Source organism: Dasypus novemcinctus, chromosome 18 (genome assembly GCF_030445035.2).
Source record: "Dasypus novemcinctus isolate mDasNov1 chromosome 18, mDasNov1.1.hap2, whole genome shotgun sequence".
In the NCBI taxonomy this organism is placed as follows: Eukaryota; Metazoa; Chordata; class Mammalia; order Cingulata; family Dasypodidae; genus Dasypus; species Dasypus novemcinctus.
The window spans coordinates 79,990,254-80,018,080 of NC_080690.1; the positions used below are offsets into that span (position 1 = coordinate 79,990,254).

A 27,827-nucleotide genomic window follows, 5' to 3' on the forward strand; every position below is an offset into this window, starting at 1 on the left:
TTGCTCAAGGCAGGGAGAGGGAAGAAGAGGTGTGATGTGGGGCATTTTCAGGACTTGGAGTTGTCCTCGGTGGTGCTGCAGGGACAGATGCTGGACACCGTATGTCCTCACATGGCCCACTGGGTGGGCTGGGGGAGAGTGTAAACTACAACATAAACTATAATCCACGTGGTGCAGCAGTGCTCCAAAATGTATTCACCAAATGCAATGAATGTGCCACAATGATGAGAGGTTGTTGATGGGGGGGGGCGGGTAGCGTATGTGTGAACCTCTTATATTTTTTAATATAACATTTTGTATAATCAATGTATCCTTCAAAAATTAAAAATGTTTTTAAAAACCTACACGAGTTCTTTTCAGTTCGGGGCACTCCCACCTGCCCCGCCTGTGCGTGGAGGAGAAATGACACCTGTGACTTGCTGAATGTTTTCTTTATTAAAGAGCCTGAGGGTCGAGGCTCCTGCGAATGCCCAGGAGGTGGAGGGAAGGCGAATGCCCAGGAGGTGGAGGGAAGGCGAATGCCCAGGAGGTGGAGGGAAGGCGAATGCCCAGGAGGTGGAGGGAAGGTGTCCGGGGCAGCTCGGCCCTCGGGGGCGCAGGCGGATCCTCGCCCGGCTCTCCATGGCTGGGGGCAGGGCCAGGTCTGCGACGGGCTGTCGTGCGCGGTGTCCCAGCACCCAGGCCGGTGTCCACAGGTGGGTGTCGCTGGCCGTCAGGCCTCCTGTCGGGGCGTCAGGGCCTGCCCGGAGCAGCCGGGGCGGGTGCCTCCTTCCGCACGTCCCAGTCTGGGCTCCGGCGGGAGGCGGCTGAGGCCCTGCGCACCTGCGGCCCACCTGCCCCCACCTGCCGCCCACCTGCCGCCCACCTGCGGCCCAGTCCTCGGCCCCGGCGAGGCCCGCGGTGCCCACGCTGCCACCTAGAGGCCGGCGCGCGCACCGCACCCCGCACCGCCAGGCGCTCCGCAGCTGCGCCCAGCAGTTACGGGGCGAGGGGCTGCCGGCGCCCCGCGGGCCCGGGGGGCGTCTCCAGGCCCACCAGGCGGGCACTCTCGGCCCAAAGCCTCCGGGCTGCCTCCTCGTCCTCGGCCTCGGCGGCTGGGGCCTTCTCCCTGAGCCCACTGAAGTACTTTCCAGAAACGCCCTCCAGCTCCTCCGCCACCGCCAGGTACGTGCTGGGCTGGGCCGCCAGCTGGGGGCTCTTGACCAGCAGCCAGAAGATGGGCCCTGCAACCGGCCGCACACTCAGAGACCGCCAGAGGTCCCCGCACCCTCGGGCGCGCCCGCCCACAGAGCCCGCCCAAGGGGCAAGCCCACGGGCGTGCCCGAGCCCTCGGGGCTCCCGCCCCTGGTGCTGTCTGCCAGACCCCTGCAGGGGGGGCACCAGCACAAAAGCTGCCTCCTCCAGGAAGCCTTCCCTGCTCTTCCCAGCCAAGCAGCCCTCTCCCTCCTCAGGTGTCCGCATTCCCTCGCCCCACCCTGTCTTTCATTAAAATAACTTAGGACGGTTTAAAAAGGCCCAGGGCTTTTCCTCCCATCAGCTGTGGCGGGTCCAAGAGGCGAAGCCACTCGCCCAGGCCATGGGGCCCCGAGGACAGCCGGGGGCCGGGGCCGGGCCTCCCACACCCACGCTGAGGCCGGGTTGTGCCCAGTCTACCTGGGGTGCCGGCCAGGTAGACGCAGAAAAGGGACTCACCCGCGGCCCGCGGGGGCTCTAGAAGGGACGGGCATGTGCAGCCCGGCCCGGGCCGAGGCCCTGAACCCACAGCACGGAGGACCTCGGAAGGCGTTAGCCGCGGGCGCCACGCTGACCCGGCGGCCTCAGCCCAGGGCCGGCATCCTCGTCGGCAGAGGCAGCGTGGGCAGAGGGAGGCAGGAGGCACGGGACGGGGGAGCGGCCGAGCCGGGGGAGCCCCCACGGGCCACGGAGGGAGCCCGGTCCTGCCACCACCCAGATGTGGGGCCTGGAGCCCCCGAAACCGAGCCGACCAACTGCTGCTGCCCGTGGGGTTCGTTCCAGCAGCCCGGGCGACCGAGGCGGCGGGAGCGAGGGGGGGCGGGCCCCAGGCTCACCAAGTGTGACGCTGGAGAAGGCAGAGCCGTGCATGCCCGTGTGTCTGCCCAGCTCCGTCCTGGCCACGCCGGGGTGCAGGGCATTCGCAGTCACGCCCGTCCCTGGGGGGAGAGGCAAGCGGGAGGCGGCAGGCCGACCCCCACCCTGAGCTGTGCCGCTCCCCACGCCCCACCCAGGCCTGACCTCTTACCGCGAGGCTCAACAGGACAGAGCTCTGCTCAGCGGTGCAGAGGTTTTGGTGGTGGGAGGTGGCACAGAACCGTGAGTGGCCACCCAGTGAAGCGGACACTTGAAAGTGGGCAGAGGGGGGAAACGGACTTGGCCCAGTGGTTAGGGCGTCCGTCTACCATATGGGAGGTCCGCGGTTCAAACCCCGGGCCTCCTTGACCCGTGTGGAGCTGGCCATGCGCAGTGCTGATGCGCGCAAGGAGTGCCGTGCCACGCAAGGGTGTCCCCCGCGTAGGGGAACCCCACGCGCAAGGAGTGCACCCCATAAGGAGAGCCGCCCAGCGTGAAAGAAAGAGCAGCCTGCCCAGGAATGGCACCGCCCACGCTTCCCGTGCCGCTGACGACAACAGAAGCGGACAAAGAAACAAGACGCAGCAAATAGACACAGAGAACAGACAACCGGGGGAGGGGGGGGAATTAAATAAATAAATAAATCTTTAAAAAAAAAAAAAAGAAAGTGGGCAGAGGGAAGCGGATGTGGCTCACCTGATAGGGCGTCCACCTACCACATGGGAGGTCCAGGGTTCAAGCCCCGGGCCTCCTGACCCATGTGGAGCTGGCCCACGTGCAGTGCTGATGCGCGCAAGGAGTGCCCTGCCACACAGGGGTGTCCCCTGTGTAGGGGGGCCCTACACGCAAGAAGTGCACCCCGTAAGCCCCGTAAGGAGAGCCGCCCAGCACGAAATAAAGTACAGCCTGCCCAGGAATGGTGCCGCATACATGGAGAGCTGACACAGCAAGATGACGCAACCAAAAGTGACACAGATTTCCAGTGCCACTGACAAGAGTACAAGCGGACACAGAACACACAGCGAATGGACAGAGAGAGCAGACAATGGGGGGAACGGAGGAAAGGAGAGAGAAAAAAACAAAAAATAAATCTAGAAAAATTTTTAAAAATTTAAGCAAAGAAAATGGGCAGAATGGAAAACGGCATGTTGTGTATGTTACCTCAGTAAAAAAAATTTTAAATAAAATAAAGTCCTCCCACTCTACTGCAAAAAAACACCCTCAATGGCAAGTGGTTTCATCTAGAAAGGCAACTCTGTTCCAGGGCTGCCCAGAGCAGAGCTTCCCGAATTTGAGTGTGGGGAGACCTCACCTGGGGGGACTGTGAAAGCCAGACCACGGGGCCCCACCCTGGGACTCTGGAAGGGTGGGCCGGGTGGGGTCTGAGATGCCGCAGTTACACGAGGCCAGGCTGAGACCCTCTCTGAGAAGCAAGGGCCAAGAGCAGTTTCCCAGCCTCAGCACCGCAGACATTTGGGGCGGGGGCTTTAGCAGCCCCTGGTCTCCACCCACCAGAGGCCAGGAGCATCCCCTCCCCCTGTTGTGACAGCCAAAAATGTCTCCAGACATTGCTACATGTCCCCTGGGGGCCAAAATCACCCCTGGTTGAGCACCACTGGCCTAGAGCACCAAATGTTTACATGCACATCCAGGTGCAGCTGGGGAAGATCTGTGCTGATTAGCAAGGTCTACTCCAGATCCATTCAGGACGGGCAGGGAAGAATGCTATGATTGATTAGTGATGTCTGCTCCAGGCAGCAGAAGGGAGCACGGGGGTCTATGTGCCATGTATCCACCTACTCTGTCCTGGAGCCAATGTCTGACCTCCCATTGGCCCAGAGTCACAGCAGGACCGTTCTAGGATGAAAGCTAATGAAGACGGAGGCCTGCAAGGCTTGCCACACACGTACCTTGCAGCCGCCGGCTCAGCTCCTTGGTAAACAGGACGATGGCCAGCTTACTCTGGCAGTAGGCAGCTTTGGTGTCATACTTCCTCTTCTCCCAGTTCAGATCCTCAAAGTCCACATGCCCAGCAACGTGGGCCAGAGAGGAGAGGTTGATGATCCGCGAAGGGGCCGAGGCCTTCAGCTTGTCCAGCAGCAGGTTTGTCAAAAGGAAGTGGCCTAGACGAAGAACAACAGAAAAAGCATGTACTGAACATTCACCTCATGCCCAGGGCCGTGCTGAGGGCACCCCTTACTTCACCCTCCCGACCACTCAGTGGCTCTCCGCTGGGGGCAGCTTCGCTCCCCAGGAACATTCGGCAATGTCCAGGGAAGTTTTTGACCGCCACTGCCAGCAGGGACGGCTCCACCGGCATGGAGTGGACAGAGGCCGGAGATGCTGCTGACACCTCCCACCACCCCGCCCCAAAGCATGGTCCAGTGACAGCTCCGCGACCACGACGGTGGCCCCTCCGCCTCGGTGAACAGAGGAGAGCCCCCCGCCCCGGGTACACGGCCCCCACAGCAGAGCCCCGGCCTCACCCAGGTGATTCACACCAAACTGCATCTCGAAGCCATCCTCGGTGGTCCAGTGGGGACACCGCATCACGGCCGCGTTGTTGACCAGGACATCCACGCGCTCCTCCTCTGGAGGACGGGAGGGGACAGCTGTCAGTGCCGCACCTGGAGGCAGCGGCCAGGGGACGCGCCGTCTACGCTTCTCCTTCCGAAAGGGGAGGGAGCCCTCCGTCCCAGGGCCTCCAACGAGAGGGGCGACCCGGGGCCAGGGCCGGCAGGCCGTCCTGGGTCGGACTCCCAGCCCTGCCGCTGCCCTTGCACACGGGGCCGGCCTCTCGCAGCCGCGGCTCCCCACTGGTAAACGGCGTGGAGCACAGCGCCGTCTCTCCAGAGTGGCCGGCAGGCCCGGCGGAGATCATGAATTAGGCGTCTCGCACCCAGCAGGCAGGAGGCAGGGCAGAACGGCGTCGCAAACGCAAGCTCTGGGGGTTGCTAAGTGGCGCGGCCGCTGTGGAAAGGGGTTTGGCAGACCCTCAGAGAGCCGGGCAGAGAATGACCACGTGACCCCGCAACTCCACGCCTAGGCACAAAGCCCAAGACTGGCAAGCAGGGACTCGGGTGCTGCACGCCGACGGCCACAGCAGCTCAGGCCAGCACCCACGCGTCCATCAGCAGGTGAACGGGGCCGAGTTAAGAACTAAGAATCAGGGATTACTGAGTCGTTATGTAGACGCTTTTTCCTTTCTAGAAAGCCAGAAGTCGAAACCTGACATTGCTAGACTGCCCTGAACCGGCCCCAGCCCTCGCCCGCACTTGCTGTTGCGATGGTGACCACCCACCTTCCCGCGTGTGAATCCGTAAGAACCCTCACGCCCTTAGCTTCCAGGCGACCGACCGGCCGTCCGACGGGCTCTGCGCGCAGCAATGAGCTCCTCCTCCCCCGAAGCCCGGGGCCTCGGGAACGGGTCACGTGGGCGCGACAGGCAGAGGAGCCCCTGCTCTCACTCAGTAACAACGTGGCGGCTCTGGTGGGACTCAGGTCCTGCAAGAACAAGGAGCCCGAATGCCCCGAATCCTGGCGCGAGCGGACAGGAGGCACGACGTCCAGGCTCTCGCGGGCGCCGGACCCGTCGGTCCCCGAGGCTGGGCAGTGGTGCCCCCACGGCGCTCCAGGGCCCTGGGCACTTCTAAGGCCTCAAAGGGAGTCAGGGTGTCCAGCTCCAGGTACGGGCGTCAGAGGTGGGGAGTGGATCCCCACGGCCCCAGAGCAGAGCGGGTCCTTGCAGCTAGACCAGCCCCCTGGGTGTGAACCCACTGATGGCTGCAGCAGGCGTGGCCCAGGGGGTCTTAGTCCTCTTACTGGAGTCCTTTATAAACCGGACGAATACAGAGAGGCAGACCGAAAAAGACACAGGCGCTCAGAGTGGAGCCTGGAGGAGCTGAGCAGAAAGCCACGGACGAGCAGCCAGAAGTCGCCAGCGACGAGACCAGGGGAGGAGAGGGAAGACGCCACCGCGCCCCGCACGTGAGGGGAGCCCAGCTCGCCGGCAGCCTGGCTTTGGACGTCTCCCCAGCCTCAGACCTGTGAGCCCGTACGTCAGTAAACCCCCCTGGAAAAGCCCGCCCGCTGCTGGTGCACTGCTCCCGGCAGCTCTTAGCAAGCTCCAAGCCGCCGAGGTGGCCGTGCGCTGGCAGGGTCCCAGGGCTCAATGGCCTGGCGTGAAGGCCCCGGGCCCGCTCCCCGGTCGCCCCCTTGCTCCGCTCTCTGCGCCTTCCCGTCCCCAAGCACCGCTCTGCTCCGGGTTTCAGGTCCTGACCTGAGTCTGTCGAGTGTGCTCCTGAAATACAAGGAACCCAGCAACTACCTGATTTTACTAAATTCCAGTTAAGTGTCCACTGTCTGTTAATTGTTAATTTGTGTGTTACTTAGATTTGTGTTAAGTGTCTGTGTAAACAGTTTGTTGGCATGTCACTGCATTTGTATTGTTCAAATGTGCCTAATTGTTTACTAATTACTAAAACTCTTTAAAACTGGAAATTCTAATAGCATTCCTAATGTAGTCCTTTGGGCTGTAATTTTTTTTTAATTGGAGTAATTTTAGTTGTGAGCCAAAGGAAAAAAACGGGGAATAGTTCATTTCTGTGGCAGAGTCTGGCTTCAGTGTAACTTAGAGTCAGGAGCGCACTGGCCAGAGCACGGCTCCATAAAAGAACACGTGTGGTGTCGCCAGCGTGACCGTGAGTAGCCTTACGGGGCTGGGCTAGGAGTGGAGGCTGGTGGGAGATGGAAGGTGGCTGAGAAGGGGAAACGACGCTGGCTACCTGTGGAACGTTTAATAAGGCCAAGGGGAAATACGTGGTGATGGATGGACCTGGCGGCGCATTACAACGAGCGTAACAAACACTGACTAATGACGTGGCTGTGGCTGAAACAGGTGGGCTAGGGGGCTAACTAGTTGGAGACTATTTAGGGAATGCATATCCGTGACTCTGGCAGTAGATGAGGGCTGTGGTTAGTGATATAAATACAGGAATGTTCTAGAACCGGTGTTAAAAATGTAGTTTTAAAAAAAGAAAAGAACACCGTATTACAATTAGATTTGTGCTGCAGGAGAAAGCAGAAATGGGGTGAGAATGCATATGCAATCCTTCATTTATCTCTCAAAAATCAGGGTTAGTGAGAAAACATGAAATTTCACCTGTAAAGACCAGTGGAGAAAAGCAGCTGTCGTGCCCGACTCAAGTCCAGCAGAGCCTGGGGACGCCTCCTTCATGGTCCCCTTAGCAGGGAAAGAGCCTGGCGAGAAGTGCCCTGCCCTCCCACAGCCGTCAGGCCGCTCTCCAGAGCCAGAGCCGAGCCCCACGAAGCTTCGCCTCCCTGGGAAGGGGCCACAGGACTCCACCAACAGGAGGCCCGGAAGAACTGCACGCGAGCACACCCGGCCCCCCTCAGAGCTACACGACTGGGAAAAGAGAAGACCCAAAGAAGAGAGAGTGACAATCGCTTCAGTATTAGCAACCGTGACCCAAATCAGGCTCAAGTCCGAGTCTTGTGAGATGAACAGGGACCGGTGACTGAGAAAGCAGGGCAGGACGCAGAGAGAAACAAAGAGCAAATCCCAGCAACCAGTGTGTGCGGGAGCAAATCCACCCCCACGGGAAGGGTCCTGGGTGGGCCCGGAGGATGCCGTGCCCGGGCTAACGGGAGCGCTGGAAAGAGTGATCACTGCCAGCCAGAGAAAAGCGGCCCTAAACCTCTAAGTATGCAAAGATATGTGAAGTGGTTCAAGAGCCGCAGGAAAGCAGTCAGCTGTCCTTGTGAGAATTTATACCCCCTGTGACACTACCGGTACAGACCTGGAGAGCCCAGAAAATACCAGAATATGACCTTTCCTACTCAAAGTTTTCCAACGTAAAAAGAAAGCTACAGGAACTGGGTGGAGAACGAGGACTGCCCCTCTCCAGGCGGGCTGGAGGTGCCTGTGAGGTTTATAAAATCGACAGACAAGCGGCGCTTCTAGAGACTAAGGAAGCAGGTCAAGCAGGACACAGGTCAGCAGGCAGGGGGAGCCCGGGGCCCCTCAAGGGGCAGAAGGAATGCTGCAGAAGCCAGGAACCGACCAGTGCGCGTGGCAAGGAAGCGCGCTGGGAGAGGGACCGGCCCAGCTGGGAGCAACCAGCAGACCTGGGTGCAGGGCAGCGGCAGCACTGAAGGGGGCCACCTGCCTGCACCCCCAGAGCCTCAGGGAACAAGGGTAAGCTGAAACCTCAGCCCCGTGGCAGGAAAGCAGGCGGAAGATGGCTCAACTGCAGTCACACCAGAAAAGAAGAATTACGGTTGAAATTAGTGAATCTTATATTTCTGTGTTCGTTTTTTGTGTATCTAACTCTATACATCTGTTTGTGGATATATACTTTCCAACCTCTGGCTAACCAAATAAAAAAATTCTTAAAAGAGCTCTATTCAACTGGTATGGGATGTTATTGACAGGCGATATATGGTTGACAGGGAGTTATACAGGGCATGTGTCCAGGGTGCATGGAAATGTTTGGATATACTCATAGTGGAAACAATTAAAAACAACAGCTGGGGGGGTACTGGGTTCCTGGCCAGGGGGGGCTCTGTCATGGTCTGTAGGGAAGCAGTGGCAGTCCCTCAGGTGCAAGAGTAAAGACCAGGAAGGAATGAGGGTCCAACAGTGAGCCCCTGATACTAATGACTATGCTTGTGAGACTACACACCTGAAATAAGAACAAGGCCTAGAGCAGTACTGTGCCTAAGAGTTCCCTGCTGACAGCCTCCGTGTTAGTCAAATGTGGCCAGTCTCAAAGCCAAACTCAGCATATAAATGCAATGCCTTCCTCCCAGTGTGGGACATGACACCCGGGGATGAGCCTCCCTGGCACCGAGGGATCACTACCAAGTACCAGCTGATGACATAACTAGAAAATGATCTTGAATTAAAGGTTCAGCGCAGACCAGCAGAATATCCCTGTCTACATATAAAAACAGGAGTTAAAAATGCTGTTTGACCTAAAGTAAGGGGGAAATGGAAAGGACAAATGAGTTCATATGGCTATGAGTCTCTAAAAAAGAGTCTGGAGGTTGTCAGAAGGATTGCCCTTATGCACACCTGAGCAGAGTCTCAGAGACAGATAAAGTAGATACAACCCCAGATGGAGTTCACGGCCATGTCAGTTGGCCCTTCTCTGGAGTTGGTGTTTCTGTGTGATGGAGCTGGGCTCAGATGGGATCTCTTTTCACAAGCCTTTCATGCTACTTTACTGGAATTATAGTTGGTGCTGGGGCTTAAGATATATCTAGGGGATTTGAATCTCTGGACTGACAATATGATAGCTAGGCCCTGACCTCAACAGACTTCAGCTCCTACACTCTGATTTACTGGACTTACTCCACTCAGCTAAGATGGAGTTGAAGAATGTCAACCACCACACCATGGAGCCTAGAGTGCCTACAACTGAAAGCAGGAGGATTGCATCCATTATCCATGTGGAATCTAAGCCCCCTCTTGACATAGATGTGGAATGGACACAACCAAGCCAAGGTCCACAGGAAGGAGGAATACAGTAAGGATCAGAGTGGACTTAATGATATTCTATTCATGAACTATTGTGGTCAATAATTGAGAAAATGTGGCATTGATGTGGAAAAAGTGGCTATGGTGGCTGCTGGGTGCGGGGAATGGGAGGAAGAGAAGAGATGTGGAGGCATTCTCAGGACTTGGAGTTGTCCTGGGTCGTGCTCCAGGGATAATTGCCGGATGTTGTATGTCCTCCCATGGCCCACTGAATGGAACGTGGGAAAGTGCGGGCTATGGTGTGGAACACGGGACATGGGGTGCAATGATACCCGGAGATGTACTCACCAGACGCAATGGATATGACATGATGATGGGGAAGAGTGTTACTGTGGGGGAGTGGGGGCGAATGGGGACCTCATATTTTTTTAATGTAATATCTTTTAAAAAAATGAATAAATTGAATAGAATTTGAAAAAAAAAAAAAGAGCTCTATTCAAATTGCTTTAAAAAATTAGGGCGGCAGACTTGGCCCAGCGGTTAGGGCATCTGTCTACCACATGGGAGGTCCAGGGTTCAAACCCTGGGCCTCCTTGACCCATGTGGAGCTGGCCCACGTGCAATGCTGATGTGCACAAGGAGTGCCCTGCCACGCAGGGGTGTCCCCACGTAGGGGAGCCCCACGCGCAAGGAGTACGCCCTGTAAGGAGAGCCACCCAGTGCAAAAGAAAGTGCAGCCCGCCCAGGAATGGTGCTGCACACACGGAGAGCTGACATAATAAGATGATGCAACAAAAAGAAACACAGATTCCCATGCCGCTGACAACAACAGAAGCGGACAAAGAAGACGCAGCAAAGAGACACAGAGAACAGATAACCAGGGTGGGGAGGAAGGGGAGAGAAATAAATAAATAAATAAATCTTTAAAAAAGAAAAAAGAAAGCATATATATATATATATAAAAATTAGTACTCCTGGAGTCCTAAAAATTAGGAAAGACGAGTTTCTAGTGCTCTTTTCAAGCTCCTCCTGCCATCTTGTCGTTGAAACTTACAAGCCACCGTATTCAGACCTTTACCAATCAATTTACAGGGCAGCTGGTGAAGGTCATGCCAAACTCTAGACAGACAAAAACAAGCGAAAGCAATCCTTTCCGCCTAAAACGCAGTCCATAAGCCCCTGCAGTCAATGAGAAGCGGGCCAGGGCGTGAGCGCTTGTAACTGCCGTCAGCAGCCTGGCACTGGAAAGGGCACGGCTGCGGGGCGAACCTGGAGATCTTTCCCGGGCCCGGGGCTCGGGCGCTGGGCACGAGGAAGTCCTGCAGACCTGGCCCCATCTGCACCGCTTGTGCTCTTTATCCTGTGCAGTGGATTCCGATTGCTGTAGAGTTCGGAGGAATTCCCCACTCTGGAATTATTTTTTCTAATAATACCTTTGCAGTGGTAGCCACAGAAGACAAATCATTTCTAGGGGAGCAAAAGTGGCTCAGTGGTTGAGCACCTGCTTCCCACGTTCAAGGCCCTGGGTTCAATCCCTGGTACCTCCAAAAAGAAAAACCATTTATAGCCTTGGGAAGGACGTAATTAAATAAAATCTAATCGCCAAATTTTGGTAAGTGAAGGAAAATGTCCTTGAGAGCTACGAAAAAGATTTTCCTAGGTTATGCCTGGGACAAATGTAACAGTTGTAGTACATTTCCCAGAGCCTAACAGTCAGTATGCTTTTGAGGTTATTTGTAATTTTAGGATATTATGGAAACAAAAAGGTTTTTAACCTCCCTCGGAGGAAGTAAAAAAAAAAAATTCTTGCATAAACTATCATTGTTTCAATTTTATTCTACTTGGATATGTTCTACCTAGGTTTACAGGGGTACTGGTAAAAGAAGCTGGCATTATGTCTATTAGATCTTTAAGATGAAAAAATGTAAGTTTGTGTTTCATGAAATTTATTTTGACAAACATTTTAAAAATAATAGCATTTTGTAGGACGTGTGAAGGCAGTTCAAAGAGCTTTTTGGTAACGTAAGGTATGCAGGGGATATGCATTGTTAGAGAAAAGAGTGTGGTCTGGTCCCAAGGTAAAAGGGCAGTTTTCACAGAATGAGAAGTGGGCACTTGTAGGACAAGGACAGATGTGGGAAGTCGTGGCGGGCTTGTGGCCCTGAGCCGTTCGTCGTGGCAAAGCTGACTAAAACTTAACAAGCTTGTTCACAATAATTTTTAAGAACTTACTTATCAAACTGCATAGTCATAACAAAACTGGAGTTGGTTTTCTGTTAAATTAATTAGATTTTCTTGGATTATGGGTCTGCCCTTAATGAAAGGTTATAAAACATTTTTCTTGACCATCTGAGGATTCTGTCTAGAAAGCAAAGATACAATGTCATATTAGAACAATATCCTCATTGATATTTATGTTGCTCACTTTTAAAGAAACTCAATCTTTTCATTACACGCCTATTAAATGGGGTACTAAATATTATTTCACAATCACCCATATTTCCATTCAAATGTTATGTTCAAACCTGACAACTTTCGACTTGTTTTTTTTGAGGTACCAGGCGAGGGAACCCAGGACCTTGTATGTGGGAAGCTGGAGCTCAACCACGGAGCCACAGCAGCTCCCGAGCTGGTTTTTTCATTTGTTTGCTTGTGTTTTTGTTTTTAGGAGGCACCGGGTATCAAATCCAGGTCCTCCCGTGTGGGAGGCAGGTGCCCAACTGCTTGAGCCTCATCTGCTCCCCAACTTTTGACATTTTACCTTCCCAAAATCAAACCCTAAGGGTAATCTTTTTATTTTAAGCAGTCACTAAGGTTTTTTAAGCAGTCTTTTACCTTAAAAAACCAAGGTGCTAAAAATAGTGCAATATACATGCAAATAAACTGAAAATCTCAAAGATGTACGAGAGGCTAGTGGCATCAGCTCCTTCCCAGGGAACCTGAGTGGCATCAGGGGTGGGCTGGATAATTACTTCGCATTATATACTCTATCTTTTGCATTTTGTAAAGTGGGCTTGTATTACATATTCAAAAGTAAGTAAAAGCGGAAAAAAATGTAGCTCGGTGGTTGAGCACCTGCCTCGCATCCCCACTTCCTCCTTAAAAATAAGTAAATAAATAAATAAGAAATGTAAAGTTAAAAAAATTAGTTTAATATAATGAGTTGGGAAGTCTTTGGGAGTGTTATAAAAATTAAAAGGGATTTTCTCATCTGTTGGCAGAATTTCTATCAATGAAATATTTATTGCTTATATAAATATTGATTGTATAAAATCCCTAAAGACTTGACAATGTTCTCACTGCCCCTGTTATGTCTTGGTACTGATCTGCACGATACTGAACCAAGTATGGGTTATAATTTTAGTTATTATGTAATATTCTGATGCATTTCAGAGTGTTTTGGGCATACCATGAAAAGGTAGGGGAGCAGATGTAGCTCAAGCAGTTGAGCTACCCCTACCTCCCATGTACAAGGTCCCAGATTCAATCCCCAGTACCCTCTAAAAAACAAAATAAAAAAAACAAATGAAAAGACCAGCTCTCACTGGGGAGTGGATGTCGCTCAGTAGTTGCGTGCCCACCCCCATGTACAGGTCCTGGGTTCATTCCCTGGACCCTCCTAAAAATAAAAATAAAAATTTTAATAAAAATATATTTGCAAGGTTGCTTGAGGGACTGAGAAAAGAAAACATGGAACTATTAAACTTCCCCATCTGGGGAATTCCTGCTATTCTCTCAAGCAATAGAGGCTCCCAATTTACCAAAACTGTAGTCAAGGAACTTTGCAAGGTCTAAAATTTAAATCTACTCCTTTTTTGAAAAATATAAATTAGCCCCGTTTCAACTTATAACAGGGAGACCTATGAACACAAACTCTGAAACATATGACCTCTAGCTAATAAAAGCAAGTATGCTGATAAGCCAAGCCCTTGATCTTGAGGCTTGCAGTTCTGAAACTTATTTCTATAATGGTGAAGTTAAACTTAGTTACAATTAATGCCTAAGAGTCACCCCCTGAAACCCTCTTTGTTAACAAACTCAGAGATGGCCTCTCTCTAAGTCAAACTCTACAAATAAACTCACAACCTACCCCCTACATGGGATGTGATTCCCAGGGTTGAGTCCTGCCCTGGAACCACAGGATTAGCAATGCTTGATCAAAAGGGGGAAAGGAAAGAAAATGAGGGAGCAGATGAGGCTCAACCAGCACCCACACCTCCCACATGGGAGGTGCTAGGTTCCGATTCCAGTGCCTCCTAAAGAAGACAAACAAACAATGAGCAGACAATGAGCAAAAACAAACAAGCAGGGAGAGATGCGCTCAGGCAGTTGAGTGCCTGCCTCCCACATGGGAGATCCTGGGTTCAGTTCCCAGTGCCGCCTAAAGAAGACAAACAACGAGCAAAAGCAAGCAAACAGATGAAGAAGCCATCTCTGGGGGGAAAAATAAAAAAATTAAAATGAAACAAAATAAAACTTCAACAGCGAGCTGATTTCACATGGGGTCAGGAGGTCATTTGGAAGTTACTCATAGGCAGGTTTCAGCCAGAAAGTGCGGGCGGCGCCAGAGGCAAAGCCCCAGGCAGCAGTGTTCCTGGAGACCTCGGGGAGACCTTGGGGAGACCCGGGCTCTGGCTGAGGAACACTGGGTCAATCCCCAGAGCGGCACCGTTACCAGCCGCTGACCACAATCCTGCTTCTCCTTTCACCTACACCTGTGGCTTTCAGTTGTTTGTTGTTGAGAGACGGAAAGCCAACCCGCTCAGCCCCGACACAGAGGTGCTGCTCTCCCCAAGGACAGCCCGCTTCACCCCTCTCCCCCATGGTGTCGACGCCCTGCACGAGGAAGTCAGAACGTCAAGACCCAGGAAACGGACGACCAAGAGGGAGGAGTTGTAACTCAGAGCTAGGAATTAAGAAATGATTATGATCACTGAGTCATCACAAAGGTGTTTTTTTTTTCTTTCTAGAATATTACAAAAGAGCCAAAAGTCAAAACCTGAAATTACTGAAACTCCCAGAATGGGCCCCAGCCCTTGTTTACATGGCCATTGCGATGGTAACCACCCACCTTCCCAGGTTTGGATCCATAAAATCCCTACGCCCCTTAGACTCAGAGTCGAGCCCACAGGCCATCTGCTCGCCCGCTCTGTGCTTGGCAATAAACGCTCTCTGAAACCCCTTGTCTCAGGAACGGACGTTCGGGCGCCCCGGGCAGAGAATGCCCCGCTTTCACACGGTAACGGAAGGCTCAAAGCGTGGCCACCGCACAGTGGGATACGAAGGGTGCCCGGCCCTGACGGGGACACACACCAGGACAGACGCTGTGCAGAGCGAGCCAAGCCAAACACACGGGACGAAGACCGGCGCCACTTACACCAAGTATCAGGACAGGCAAACTCAGAGAGAGAAAGCAGATTAGAGGGGAGGGGGACGGGAGTTCTGGTTTAACGGGTGCCGAGTTCTTGTCTGCAGGGATGAAAACATTTGGGTAATGGATAGGGGGATGGTGGCACAACACTGAATTTACTTAACACCACTGAACTGCACATTTAACACTTAGCACTTAACCATTTTTTGTTATGTATATTTCACCACAAAAACAAAAACAAAAAACTAGAGCCACACAGGCAGGGGCTCACATCCCAGTTCCACCTCTGACCTGCTGCATGACCTTGGCCAAGACACACTGGTTCTCTGTGACTCAGTGTCCCCACTTTTGAAGAAGGGATAACAGCTCCTGCCTGGCAGAGTTGTAAATTATTCACTCAGCAATTATTTTCAGTATTCTCTAAACACCTATTACTGGGCACTGGAAATACAGGGTGGACAGGACGGCTGCGGGCCCCGCCCTCGTGGAGCTGGCACTCCAGTGGGGCTGAGAATCAAACACCTAACCAGAGAGAGAGAGGATTCGGCAGTGATGGCTGCCGTGACGGGCACAAACGGGGGCTACGAGGCAGGTGCTAGAGCTGGAGCGAGGGGAGCCAGGGAGGGCCGACTCGTGACACTGGAGCCGGGACCGAAGGGCAAGAAGGCTGGCAGAGGCCCTGCCGGAACCAGGCTGCCCAAGGACTGTGGCCTCAGACACGGGGCGCGCTCCATCATCACAGCATTCAGCCCCCAGACAATCTTCACCAGCATCTTTTTTAGGTTTATTGAGACAACATATCTAACATAATTTGCCATTGTAACCATTTTTAAACATACAGTTCAGTGGCACTAATTACATCTACAATGTTGTGGTACCATAACCTCCATCCAACATCACAAGTTTTTCATCAAAAAGAAACCCCACAGTTACTGGACACTGTATGCCCTCCCATGGCCCACTGGGTGGACTGTGGGAGAGTGTGGGCTATGATGTGGACCACTGACCACGAGGTGCAGCGATGCCCAGAGATGTATTCACCAAGTGCAGTGAATGTTTCATGATGATGGAGGAGATTGTTGCTATGGGGGGAGGAGTGAGGTGAGGGGCATGGGGGTATATGCAGACCTCATATTTTTTTTAATGTAACATTAAAAAAATAAATGAGAGACAAAAAGAAACCCCATACCCAGTGAGCAGCCCCTACGGACCTGCAGTCTACCTTCTGCCTCTACATCTCTGCTTATTCCTAGAGCAGGGGTTCTTACCAGGCCTCCATGGGCCCCAAGGGGTCCGTGGAAAGATTTCAGGGGTCCGTGAGCTTGAATTGAAAAAATCAACTTATTATCTTTATTTTCTCTGACCTCTAACTGAAATCTAGCATTTCCTTATGAGTATACTCAATAAATTACAGTGGTATTCATTTCATATCGCATTACAGTTGTTGCGTATCTCAAAAATTGCTCACACTCATCCATACTTCAAATTACAGTAGTTAGTAAGTAGGCCCGACTCTAGTGGAGCGTCATAAAACTACCTGCCGCTGCATTCTGAGAAGGGGTCCGTGGTTTTTACCTGACTGGCAAAGGGGTTCATGAACAAAAAAGGTTAAAATCCCTGCTGTAGAGATTTCACAGAAGTGGAATCGTAGTATTTGTCCTTTTGTGTCCCATATTTTTATTACTGGCTGCTGGTCTCGGGGAAGCATCAGGAAGCTGATATGTGACTCTGCTAAAAACGCCACGATACAACATCCTCGAAACAACCCCATCAGGCAGAAGGAACCAGGCGTTTCCTGGAAGAGGAGACCGTGGCTCAGAGAGGAGACGTCGCCTGCCAAGCCCGTTCCCGGACAGTCCAGGAGGGAGGCAAAGCAGAGGGTCGGCAGGATGTCCCACGCAGGCCTGTAAACTGGCCGCAACTAAGAGCCCAACAGCAGGGGGCGGGCACCGCACAGCGGCACTCACCGCAGCCGTCAAACGTGTGCTCCCCGTCTAGCGCTGTCACAGAACCTAAAGAGACAACCACGGTTTGGTATAGATAGTCAACTCTCACCACTCAGGGAAGTCAGGTTCTGTGAGTGCCACAAACTCTGCGTCAGCCGACGCTGAGCCCGTGCTCCTGGTGCGGTTCCTGCCAACCTCTAGGCCCCAGGGCGTTCGCCGGCCAGTCAATCCACAGCCACATTATAAGTGTGTTTCTGCATAGAGACATGGTCAATCTATCGACGCTCAACTCACGGCCAACAACGATATGACTCAGGCCTGATGAAGCTTCTCTAACACACGTATTTCCTCCAGCTCAAACAGGACATCACCAACAAAAAGTACAAAAATGCAGAAACGTGCCCCTACGTAGACCACAAGGAAACCTGTTTACAGCACAGGCTGAAAAAAGAAGGCGCAGTGTCACAGAGCACGCACGTCGGGCGCCTCGAAGCTTTCAACCCTCTGAGCATGTCTGCAAATGACCTCAAAAGCACCATTCGGGGCCACAGAGCACTTTTTAGTGAGAAGTCGTGAATAACGAGCATCCACTCCAAATACACACATGAATGCATTAGAAAACACTGGAAAGAAATACTTCAAAATTGTGACTGGGAGTCCCTGGGGTCAATCTAGAATCAGAGGCATTTAGTCCTTTCTTCTTTAAACTTTTCAGTATTTTATAAATTTTCATAATGGACATGTTTCTTTGACTGTCAAGGGAAAAAAAAATCGGTCCCTGTTCATTTATCCACCTCTTCTCAGCAAAGGTCCCTGCGTCTCAGCAACCTCTGCTGCGTACATTACTCCTCGCTGTGCAGGGGAGCAGGGAGGGAGGGAGGCTGTCTCAAGGTGCACACACGCCCTCCCGCAGGGGAGAAATCACCTCTTCAAGGAAATTCACAGCAGCACTGCGGGGAGCAGCAAAAGGCAAGCGAGGCAAACGCCCTTCCCAGAGAACAAGTGAAATAAACCTGTTGGGTCCGTGCAATGGAACACCATGTAGCTGTAAAGAAAGAAGGAGGGTGCTCTTTACACACATATGTGGAGCGATGGTGAGAGGGGATGATGGTGAAAGAGCAGGGACAAGGAAGCACGTGTGGCTCAAGCAGTTGAGCTCCTGCCTCCCACACGGGAGGTCCCAGGTTTGGTTCCCGGTGCCTCCTGAAAAAAAAAGAAAACAAACAGGGAAAAAAAAAAACCCAACTCAGGAAAACCAATGTGACTCAGTGGTTGAGCACTGGCTTCCCATATAGACGGTCCTGGGTTCAATCCCTGGTCAGTCATGGTACCTCAAAAAAAAAAAAAAAAAATAAGCAGTGACAGGCTAAAATTTGTATAAGAAAGTGAGGGCACTGTTTGCTTAGAGGCTGGAACAATGAATGTCTCCAAAGATGGCAACTGAGCCTGAAGGGAATTGTACAGCTGAAGATAGGAGCTGTGCAGCTGAAGAAAAGAGCTGTGCAGCTGGAGAAGGGAGCTGTGCAGCTGAAGAAGAGAGCTGTGCAGCTGAAGGGAACAGTGCAGTTTAAGAAGGGAGCTGTGCAGCTGAAGACGAGAGCTGTGCCACTGAAGAAGAGAGCTGTGCAGCTGAAGGGAGCTGTGCAGCTGGAGAAGGGAGCTGTGCAGCTAGAGAAGGGAGCAGTGCAGCTGAAGAAGGGAGCTGTGCAGCTGAAGAAGAGAGCTGTGCAGCTAGAGAAGGAAGCTGTGCAGCTGAAGAAGAGAGCTGTGCAGCTGAAGGGAGCTGTGCAGCTGGAGAAGGGAGCAGTGTAGCTGAAGAAGGGAGCTGTGCAACTGAAGGGAGCAGTGCAGTTTAAGAAGGGAGCTGTGCAGCTGAAGACGGGAGCTGTGCAGCTGAAGACGGGAGCTGTGCAGCTGAAGAAGAGAGCTGTGCAGCTGGAGAAAGGAGCTGTGCAGCTGAAGGGAGCTGTGCAGCTGAAAACGGGAGCTGTGCAGCTGGAGAAGGGAGCTGTGCAGCTGAAGATGGGAGCTGTGCAACTGAAGACGGGAGCTGTGCAGCTGAAGAAGAGAGCTGTGCAGCTGGAGAAGGGAGCTGTGCAGCTGAAGGGAGCTGTGCAGCTGAAGGGAGCTGTGCAGCTGAAGCAGGCCTCAAGGTCGCCTGAGACGCCCATCCCACAAGGCCAGTGGTGTCCCCCTACCTTCAATAATCTTCTTTGCAAACTCTCGGACAGACTTGAGGGAAGCCAAGTCCAGGTGGCGAGCGTTCACGCGGTGATTGAGAGTCTCCCTGCGGATATCCTTTGCTGCTGCCTCACACTTCTCCATGTCTCGGCAGGCCAGGATGACGTTGCCCCCTGGAAGCCCAGGACAGGAAAATTAAATTAAAAAGGAAAAAGGAAAAAAAATCCACCCTAGGCATATACCCAAGAGAAATAAAAACATGTCAGGGACGAGATGTGGCTCAGGTGGCTGGGAGGTCCCAGATTTGGTTCCTAGTGCTTCCTAAGGAAGACAAGTGGACACAACAAGCAGACAAACAAGGGAACAATATCAATGGGAAAAAAAACTTGTGTCTGCAGAAAACATGTACACCATGGGAGCAGATGTAGCTCAGTGGCTGAGCACCTGCCACTCAAGTGCAAGGTTCCGGGTTCAAAAAAAACTTTGCACGCCGTGTTCACAGCAGCATTTGTTGGTAGAAACAATCTAAGTGACCCGGTGGATGAATGGACCAGCAGACGTTACTCAGCCATCAGGACTGCAGTTCCGACACACACAGCAAGAGACCTGCCGCTGGACAAGCTGAAGGCCTCAGCCCCTTCGCGGATCATCAGCCTCTCCTCTTTGGCCCATGCTGCTGGGCACGTGGACTCTGAGACTCTGAACTGGGAGAGGAGGAAGTATGACACCAAAGCTGCCTACTGCCAGAGTGAAAGCATGATGCTAAAGGAAATAAGCCAGACACAAAAGGACAAATGTCACGTGATTCCATTTACATGAACTATCTGGCAAAAGCAAATTCAGAGGCAGAAAGTAAAGTAGTGGCTTCCTGGGCTAGAAAGGGATGGAGGAATGCAGGGTTTCTTTTGGAGTCATGAAAATGTCCTAAAATTGATTGGGGCGGGGGCAAGTGTAACCACTGACCAAAGCAGATTTATTATCATTGTAGTTATCTTACTTTAATTGAGTAACTTCTTTTTTTTTTTTTTTTAAAGATTTATTTATTTATTTAATTTCCCCCCCCTCCCCTGGTTGTCTGTTCTTGGCGTCTATTTGCTGCGTCTTGTTTCTTTGTCCGCTTCTGTTGTGTCAGCGGCACGGGAAGTGTGGGCGGCGCCATTCCTGGGCAGGCTGCTCTTTCTTTTCACGCTGGGCGGCTTTCCTCACGGGCGCACTCCTTGCGCGTGGGGCTCCCCCACGCAGGGACACCCCTGTGTGGCACGGCACTCCTTGCGCGCATCAGCACTGCACATGGCCAGCTCCACACCGGTCAAGGAGGCCCGGGGTTTGAACCTCGGACCTCCCATATGGTAGACGGACGCCCTAACCACTGGGCCAAAGTCCGTTTCCCAGTAACTTCTAACAGTTACATAAAATATAAATTTAAAAAACAAAATCGTGGTGATGGTTGCAAAATGCCGTGAATATACTAAAAGCCACTGAAGCCTACACTTAAGTGGGTGAATTGTGTGGCGTGGGAATTCTATCTCAATAAAGCTGTTAAAATTTTCTTTAAAAGGGATGATTCGAAAACAGAACAGAACACAAAACAGGGATTGAACAGCAGATGGGAATTACACAAGGCACCAGCTCCTGCTGCTCCTCTGCTCAAGAGCCTGCAGGGGAGGCGGACGCGGTTCAAGCTACTGGGTTCCCATCTACCGTATGGAAGGGTCCATTCCCAGGGCCTCCTGATGAAGGCGAGCTGGCCCACATGGAGTGCTGGCCCCACGGATGGCTGGCGCAGCAAGATAACACAACACAAGGAGACACAGAGGAGAGACAACGAGAGACGCAGGAGACCAGGGAGCTCAGGGGTGCAAGACATTGAGTGCCTCTCTCCCACTCGGGAAGGTCCCAGGATCGGTTCCTGGTGCCGCCTAAAGAGAAGAAAAGCGGATACAGGAGAACACACAGCGAATGAACACAGAGAGCAGACAACGGGGGTGGGGATAAATAAATAAATAAATCTTTTTTTTTAAAGAGAGAGCTGCAGTGGCTCCCCAGCTCGCTGGGAACGAAGCCAGCCCTCCCGCTCTTCACACTGCCCCCCCCCCCAGCCACCCTGCGCCTCGCCTCTCTGCTTCTCAGAGCTTCCAGCTCAGGCGCCCCGCGCCCCGCGCCCCGCGCCCCGCGTCCCTCATCTTCCCCACGAGGCCGTCGTGACCACACGGCCGTGCCGGCCTGCGCGCCCGCCGCTCGCTGCTCAGCTGCTGTCCCCGCGGCACTAGGCACGGGTAAGCCCTCCTGGCTGAGGCGCGGACGCCGGCCCTGTACCTCTGTCTACCTCCCTGCAGCAGGCGGGCTCGGCCGGGACGGCGTCGGGGCGGGCTGCGGGCCCGCTCGAGGACCCAGGACCGCCGGCCCAGGCAGGGCCTCCCCAGGCAGGCCTCCCCAGGCAGGCCTCCCGGGTCCTGAAGGAAGGGACGGGCGCGGGCAGGGCCTGGCCCAGGGCCCCTCCTCCCAGGAACGTTCTGTTGGGAACCGGAACTGCTCACCTGTGGGGCCACAGCCCGGAACAGCCGGAGCCAGGGCCTGACCCCTGACCCCTGGCCCTGGCCGCCGACCCAAGTACAAGGGTGGCAGGAAAGAGTGAGTCCGACGCACACCCCGGAGGAGTGCCGCGGGTGCTGCGGCCTCTCCGGACCCCGCGCCCCCGTCCCGTCCCAGGGGCAGGGCAGGAGCTTGGGTGCTGCCGCTTGGAGCAAAAGAGCCCAGTGACCCCAGCGGCCCCGGGGCCCCAAGGCTGCCGCCCCCGTGCCCCTGGGGACCTCACCGCGTCTGGCCAGTTCCAGGGCAGTCTGCTTCCCGATGCCCGTGTTGGCGCCCGTCACGATGACCGTCTTCCCGGGAATGGTGGCCTTGCTGGGACAGGAGCCGCCGGCCACGTGGTCCCTGAGGGCGAGGGCGGCACCGTCAGCTCCGCGCGTCTCCTGCCGCCGTGTGCGCCCCCGACCGTGTGAGCGCAGGCAAATGACCGACCCTGAACTCCTGTCCCCCACCAGAGAGCGGAAGCCGGCACAGCACAGGGCTGCGGGGGGCGGGCCCAGGGCTGCGGGGGGTGGAGGCACAGCCCCTGTGCGTGGAGCGATCGTTGTTCCACAGGCGCCCCTCGTCCCAGCTTCCTGTGCTGCTGGAACTAATAACCACGAACGCAGTGGCCTGGAGCAGCAGTGACTAGCACAGGGCCCCGGGGCCGGGAGTCCCAGCGGCCCCGGGGCTGAGCCCGCGCTGTGGCAGTTGTCCCGTCTGAGGCTCCAGGGAGAAGCTGCTCCTGGGCTGGTCCAGCCTCTAGAGCCACCTGCACACCTGGGCTCTGGCCCGTCCTCCACCTTTGAAGCCAGCAGCCTGACATCGCACCTCCCGCCCCCTCTTTCAAGGACCCTGGGAAGACACGGCCACGCGGACAACCCAGGGCACGTCCCCATCGCAGGGGCCTCAGTCTAACCTGCAAAGTCCCTCTGGCACGCCCAGTGATGCACTTACAGTTCCGGGGATTAGGACGTGGAGGGGGTCCCAGAGGCTAACCTCTGGAAACCATGGAATGTCCACCAACAGGGGACTGGCCAAATCAATGCCACATCCATACGCAAGAACAGCTCTGTACACAGAGTGGCCACCAGCCACCGGAGCTACTTTTTTTTTATTAATAAAATTAAATAGAGAAGTGGATGTGGCTTAAGCACTTGAGCTCCCCGCTACCACGTGGGAGGTCCCTCGTTCAGTGCCTCCTAAAGAAGACAGCGAGCTGGTGTGACAGGCAGGTGCAGCAAGCTGACGCAACAAGAAACGCAGGAAGAAAAACATAATGAGAGATACAGCAGAAGTTCCCAGTGCCTCCTAAAGAGGACGAGCAAGACAGCAAGTTGACACGACAAGATGATGCAACAAGAGACACAAGAAAAATACAGGGAAACGGACTTTGGCCCAGTGGTTAGGGCGTCCGTCTACCACATGGGAGGTCCGCGGTTCAAGCCCCGGGCCTCCTTGACCCGTGTGGAGCTGGCCCATGCGCAGTGCTGATGCGCGCAAGGAGTGCCGTGCCACGCAGGGGTGTCCCCCGCGTAGGGGAGCCCCACGCGCAAGGAGTGCACCCATAAGGAGAGCCGCCCAGCGCGAAGGAGGGAGCAGCCTGCCGAGGAATGGCGCCGCCCACACTTCCCGTGCCGCTGACGACAACAGAAGCGGACAAAGAAACAAGACGCAGCAAAAAGACACAGAAAACAGACAACCGGGGAAGGGGAGGGGAATTAAATAAATAAATAAAAATAAATCTTTAAAAAAAAAAAAAAAAGAAAAATACAATGACAGGAAAACTGGTTCAAGCAGCTGGGCTCCCGTCTACCATATTGGAGGTCCACGGTTCAATACCCAGGGCCTCCTGGTGAAGGCGAGCTGGCCGTGTAGTGAGCTGGCTCACACAGGAGTGCTGCCCCGCGTGGGACTGACACCCTCGCAGGAGTGCCGCTGCGCACAGGAGCGCCAGCTAACGCCAAGAGCTGTCGCAGCAAGACGACACAACAAGAGAGACAGAGGAGAGACAATAAGAGACACAGCAGATCAGGGAGCTGAGGTAGCGCAAGAGAATGGTTGCCTCTCTCCTACTCCAGAAGGTCCCAGGATTGGTTCCCAGAGACACAAAAGATCACCACAGTGAATGGACACAGAGAGCAGACAGTGGGGGGGGGGGGGGAATAAATAATTAAATAAATAATTAAATAAATCCTTAAAAAAAAATACAATGAGAGACAACAAAGTAGGGAACGGAGGTGGCTAAAGCAATTAGGCACCTCCCTCCCATTTCGGAGATTCCAGGTTTGGCTCCCAGTGCTTCCTGAAGAAACAGGGAAGACAGATACAGCAAGTGCAAACAACATGGGGGTTAGGAGAAGTAAATAAAATAAATCTTTTAAAAAAAAAAGCAGATATGGCTCGACCAGTTGGGCACCTGCCTCCCACATGGGTGGTCCTGGGTTCAGTGCCAGGTGCCTCCTAAAGAAGAGCAGATGCAACGAGCAGGTGCAAACAAGCAGACACAACGAGCTGACGGGCAGACACAACAAGCAGGGAATGGATGTGGTTCAAGTGGCTGGGCACCCACTTCCCACATGGGAGGTCCCAGGTTTGGTTCCCAGTGCCTCCTAAAGAAGATGTGCAGACAAGTAGACATAACAAGCATATTGATGAGGGAGCCACGGGGGGGTGGTGGAATTAAATAGCCATACTTTAAAACGAAGCCTCAAACGAAACGGTTCCCAAGGGCTCTAGGGACATCTGGACACCACAGGCGAGCCACACAGCCTCATGAAATCAACACCCCCTCAATTCTGTCAGGGAATATATGAAAAGCCATTTCCCCAATATAATATAGTTATTTACAAATCCCCTAATCACAATTCTACTTCTTTTATTTGGACCCATAATTTTGAATTTACTTAAGTTTACTTCTCAGAGACATAAAGCTTCAGACCGTTCTATGCTGGTGGAGCCCGGACACCCAGCAGATAGGTGGACAACTTCTACTCTCCAGTCTGACTGCTAACAAAACGATGATGACAGACCAGCCCCATCCCAAAAGCAAGCAGCATCTTCAACTGCACGCCAAGCATCTCCTTTCCCCTGCCCGACAGTATCTACAGCCCGGCCCTTCTCAGCCTGCAGCAGTCAGTGGACATCGTTCCAAATCCCTCGAGACCGAGGAAGGGACAAACGAGGGGGGAGTATAACTGCTGAATACAGATTTATTATTGCAGGTATCATCTTCTGTTAACAGAATTATAATGACAAATATTTAAATTTTAAAAAGATAAAAATTGTTGTATTACAATATAAACCAAATTAAATTAACACATTTTAAATCTCAAAAAAAAATTAAATAGCCATATTTTAGGTGCTCAATAGCCACAAGAGGTCGATGGCTATCATTGTGGGCGGTGAAGAAACAGAACACTTCCCATAGTCACAGAAAGTTCTCTTGGTCATGCAGCTATAGAATACATGGTAGCTGCTTTTGAAAAGTGAGTTAGACCAGGAGTCCACAGACATTTTCTGCAAAGGGCCAGACAGTAAATGTTTTCAGCTTTTCAGGCCCGATGGTGTCAGGATGGCTGTGTGCCCATAAAACTTTATTTACAAAAACAGGCGGTGGGCCAGATTCGACCAGAGCCATAGTTTGCAGCCCCACCACTCTTCAAACTATTTAACTGCAGATCTGCACAAACTGCCTAACTCCTTGGTGAGCTCCCTCCTTAGTAAAACAGGGACAACAGCACCTAGCTCCCAGGGTCTCGTGAAGATTCAGAGTTCTGCCACAAGAAGTGCTTGCAGCAGTGCCTGGCACGCTGTAAGTGTTCAAGAAACGGCACTGCCTCCGCCCCAAGCAATCTTCCTGAGGATGTGCAGGCCTGGCTAACGGGGACCACCCCCACTGCCTGGGGAGCTCTGTGAAGCCCGCTCTGTGCTGCACGCTGGGCCCAGACGGCCGTGTGACCAAATACTTGTAGCACCCCCAGTGAAGCGGGGCGAGAACTTCCCTCCTTCACGGGTGAGGAAAGAGAGGCTCAGAGGCCGCCACGCCACCTGCTGATGGACTCTCGATTCAAAACTAAGTGCTTTCCACCCCTCCACACTGCTGCCTCACCACAAGCCCGATAAGCTGTAGCTTTTTAGAATCTGTGATTGCATTATATTATTATACCATATTACATAATTATAACATATTATAGAAAACGTATTATATGTTCACAGGTTTTATCATATTTTTATATTATGCCGGTTATATATCATCATTTATTATTTTCACTTCAGTGGCATTACCCAAGCCTTCACCAAGTCCGACCACAGCTGCCTACCCATCATCCTACCGCTCCTCAATCCCTCCACTGCTCCTGCCCGGCCCACGCCATCCACCTGGACGTCTGCGGGCACCTCCAGAGTGGTCTCCTTGCTCCACCCTGGCTCCTGTCAGTCTGTCCTCAATCATGGCGGTTGGAGAGATCTTGTTAAAGCACAAATCAGATCCCAACATTCCCCTGCTTCAAACACTCCCAAGGGTAAAAGCTGAAGTTTGGTTCACTTCTGTAGCACAAACGCAGAGAAAGCCCCAGGAAATCACTGGACACATTAAAACCGTGATCATGTTTACAGGAACCAGAGAGATGCCAAGCAAACGGAAATGCCATTTTTCCCTTTGGTCACACTGGAAACGGATTTTTTAACACAATAATACACAGTGCTGTTGATGATGTGGGGAAACCAGCTCTCTCTTCAACTATTAATGGAAGAGTATTAAATCTCTCAGGGTGGTGCGTGACCTTTTGTATCAAATCTCCAAATGGGTACCTTCCCTCTGCCCCAGAGATTCCACTTGTAGGCATTTATTCTAAAGGCCATACCCGAAGTTATATTTACTCAGTGCTACTTCTAAGTGTAGAAAGAATGCAAACAACCGGAAGAGTGAGGAAGGCTGAATTAGTGAAATCAACTGCAATGTAGCCACGAGATGGGATTCCCCATGCCACAAAACCACCGCCCTGCTGGCACCCCAGTGAGCATGCGTCGGCCTCTAACGCCAATTTAAAGACGGGTTCTGAAGCCAGACACACTTGGGCTTCCCAGCCGGGCTCTCCCCTCATAGCTGCGAACCAGGGGAAGGTGTTTAGCCCCAAGGCATAAAAAATGGTAACTACTATTCTGTATATTCAATATGATCCCAAATTTCTCAGGAAAAAAAGAAAGACCTGTGCAATAGGCTCTCTTCCTTTGGGTTCTTGAATTTGGGATAAGGCTGAGGATGGTATGTCTCCCTTCCTCACAGAAGGTATTCACGGGAAAGAATGTTTGTGGAATGAATGAATGAAAAGTTCCGAAAGAACTAGACCGAAATGCTTCCAAGGGCCCGACCCGCCGCTCTCACTGGGTGACCTTGGGCCAGCGACCTGCAGTCCTGAGTCGAGGTGCGCCCGCTGGGCGACCCGCCAGCACCGCGCCCCCGGCCCCGCGTACTCACTTGAGCAGCACGGCGACGCCCACCGCCGTGCCCAGCACGGACACCGGCAGCACGTAGCGGCTCATGCCGGCGGGACGCCGCCGCGCGGAAATCCCTGCGGGAGCCCCGGAGCCACCCGCGATCCACGCGGGGAGGCCGCGGCCCGCGGGACCACGTGGCTCCTGAGCGCGCGGAGGCGGGGACCCGGCCTCAGGGCCGGGCCCTAGGGGCGCATGCCCGGGGCGCGCTGACAGCTGGGAACGGTAGTTCCGGAGCTGGGGGCGGGCCCTAGGGGCGCATGCCCGGGGCGCGCTGACAGCTGGGAACGGTAGTTCCGGAGCTGGGGGCGGGCCCTAGGGGCGCATGCCCGGGGCGCGCTGACAGCTGGGAACGGTAGTTCCGGAGCTGGGGGCGGGGTTTTCGGGGGCGGGCCCTAGGGGCGCATGCCCGGGGCGCGCTGACAGCTGGGAACGGTAGTTCGGAGCTGAGGGAGAGCTGGTGGGCGGGGCCCACGGTCCCCGGGGCACCTGTTCTCACCTGCTCGGGGGAGTAGGGCGCGCAGCTCTGCAGCCGAGGAGGGCTCGAGCCCCGCCGCTGCCACTTCCAGGCTGCGTCTGCCACCCATAGCGTCTTCCTCAAATTCTCTGAGCCTGTTTCCTCATCTAAAAACGTGTTCACCGATAGCATCCACCTCTGAGAATTTGTAGCGGGATT

General features: G+C 53.5%; 1 protein-coding gene across 1 annotated transcript; it reads right to left on the reverse strand.

Moving 5' to 3' along the window:
* Positions 1-416: 416 nt before the first annotated feature.
* Positions 417-27,300, reverse strand: RDH13 (retinol dehydrogenase 13). Its single transcript, XM_004454176.5, has 7 exons — positions 27,135-27,300; positions 21,903-22,021; positions 19,105-19,260; positions 4,575-4,679; positions 3,999-4,211; positions 2,070-2,171; positions 417-1,223 (listed from the first exon to the last, which is right to left on the reverse strand). The coding sequence occupies exons 1-7, from the start codon at positions 27,197-27,199 to the stop codon at positions 979-981; spliced, it is 1,005 nt and encodes a 334-aa protein (XP_004454233.2). The 5' UTR covers positions 27,200-27,300; the 3' UTR covers positions 417-978.
* Positions 27,301-27,827: the final 527 nt, after the last annotated feature.

Coding starts and splice junctions, on each gene's coding strand:
- RDH13 (XM_004454176.5), bottom strand. CDS start 27,199: ATGAGCCGCTACGTGCTGCCGGTGTCCGTGCTGGGCACGGCGGTGGGC. Junction 22,022..27,134: donor GGCGTCGCCGTGCTGCTCAA/GTGAGTACGCGG, acceptor CCTCGCCCTCAG/GGACCACGTGGCCGGCGGCT. Junction 4,680..19,104: donor TGCAAAGAAGATTATTGAAG/GTAGGGGGACAC, acceptor CCCGTCCTCCAG/AGGAGGAGCGCGTGGATGTC.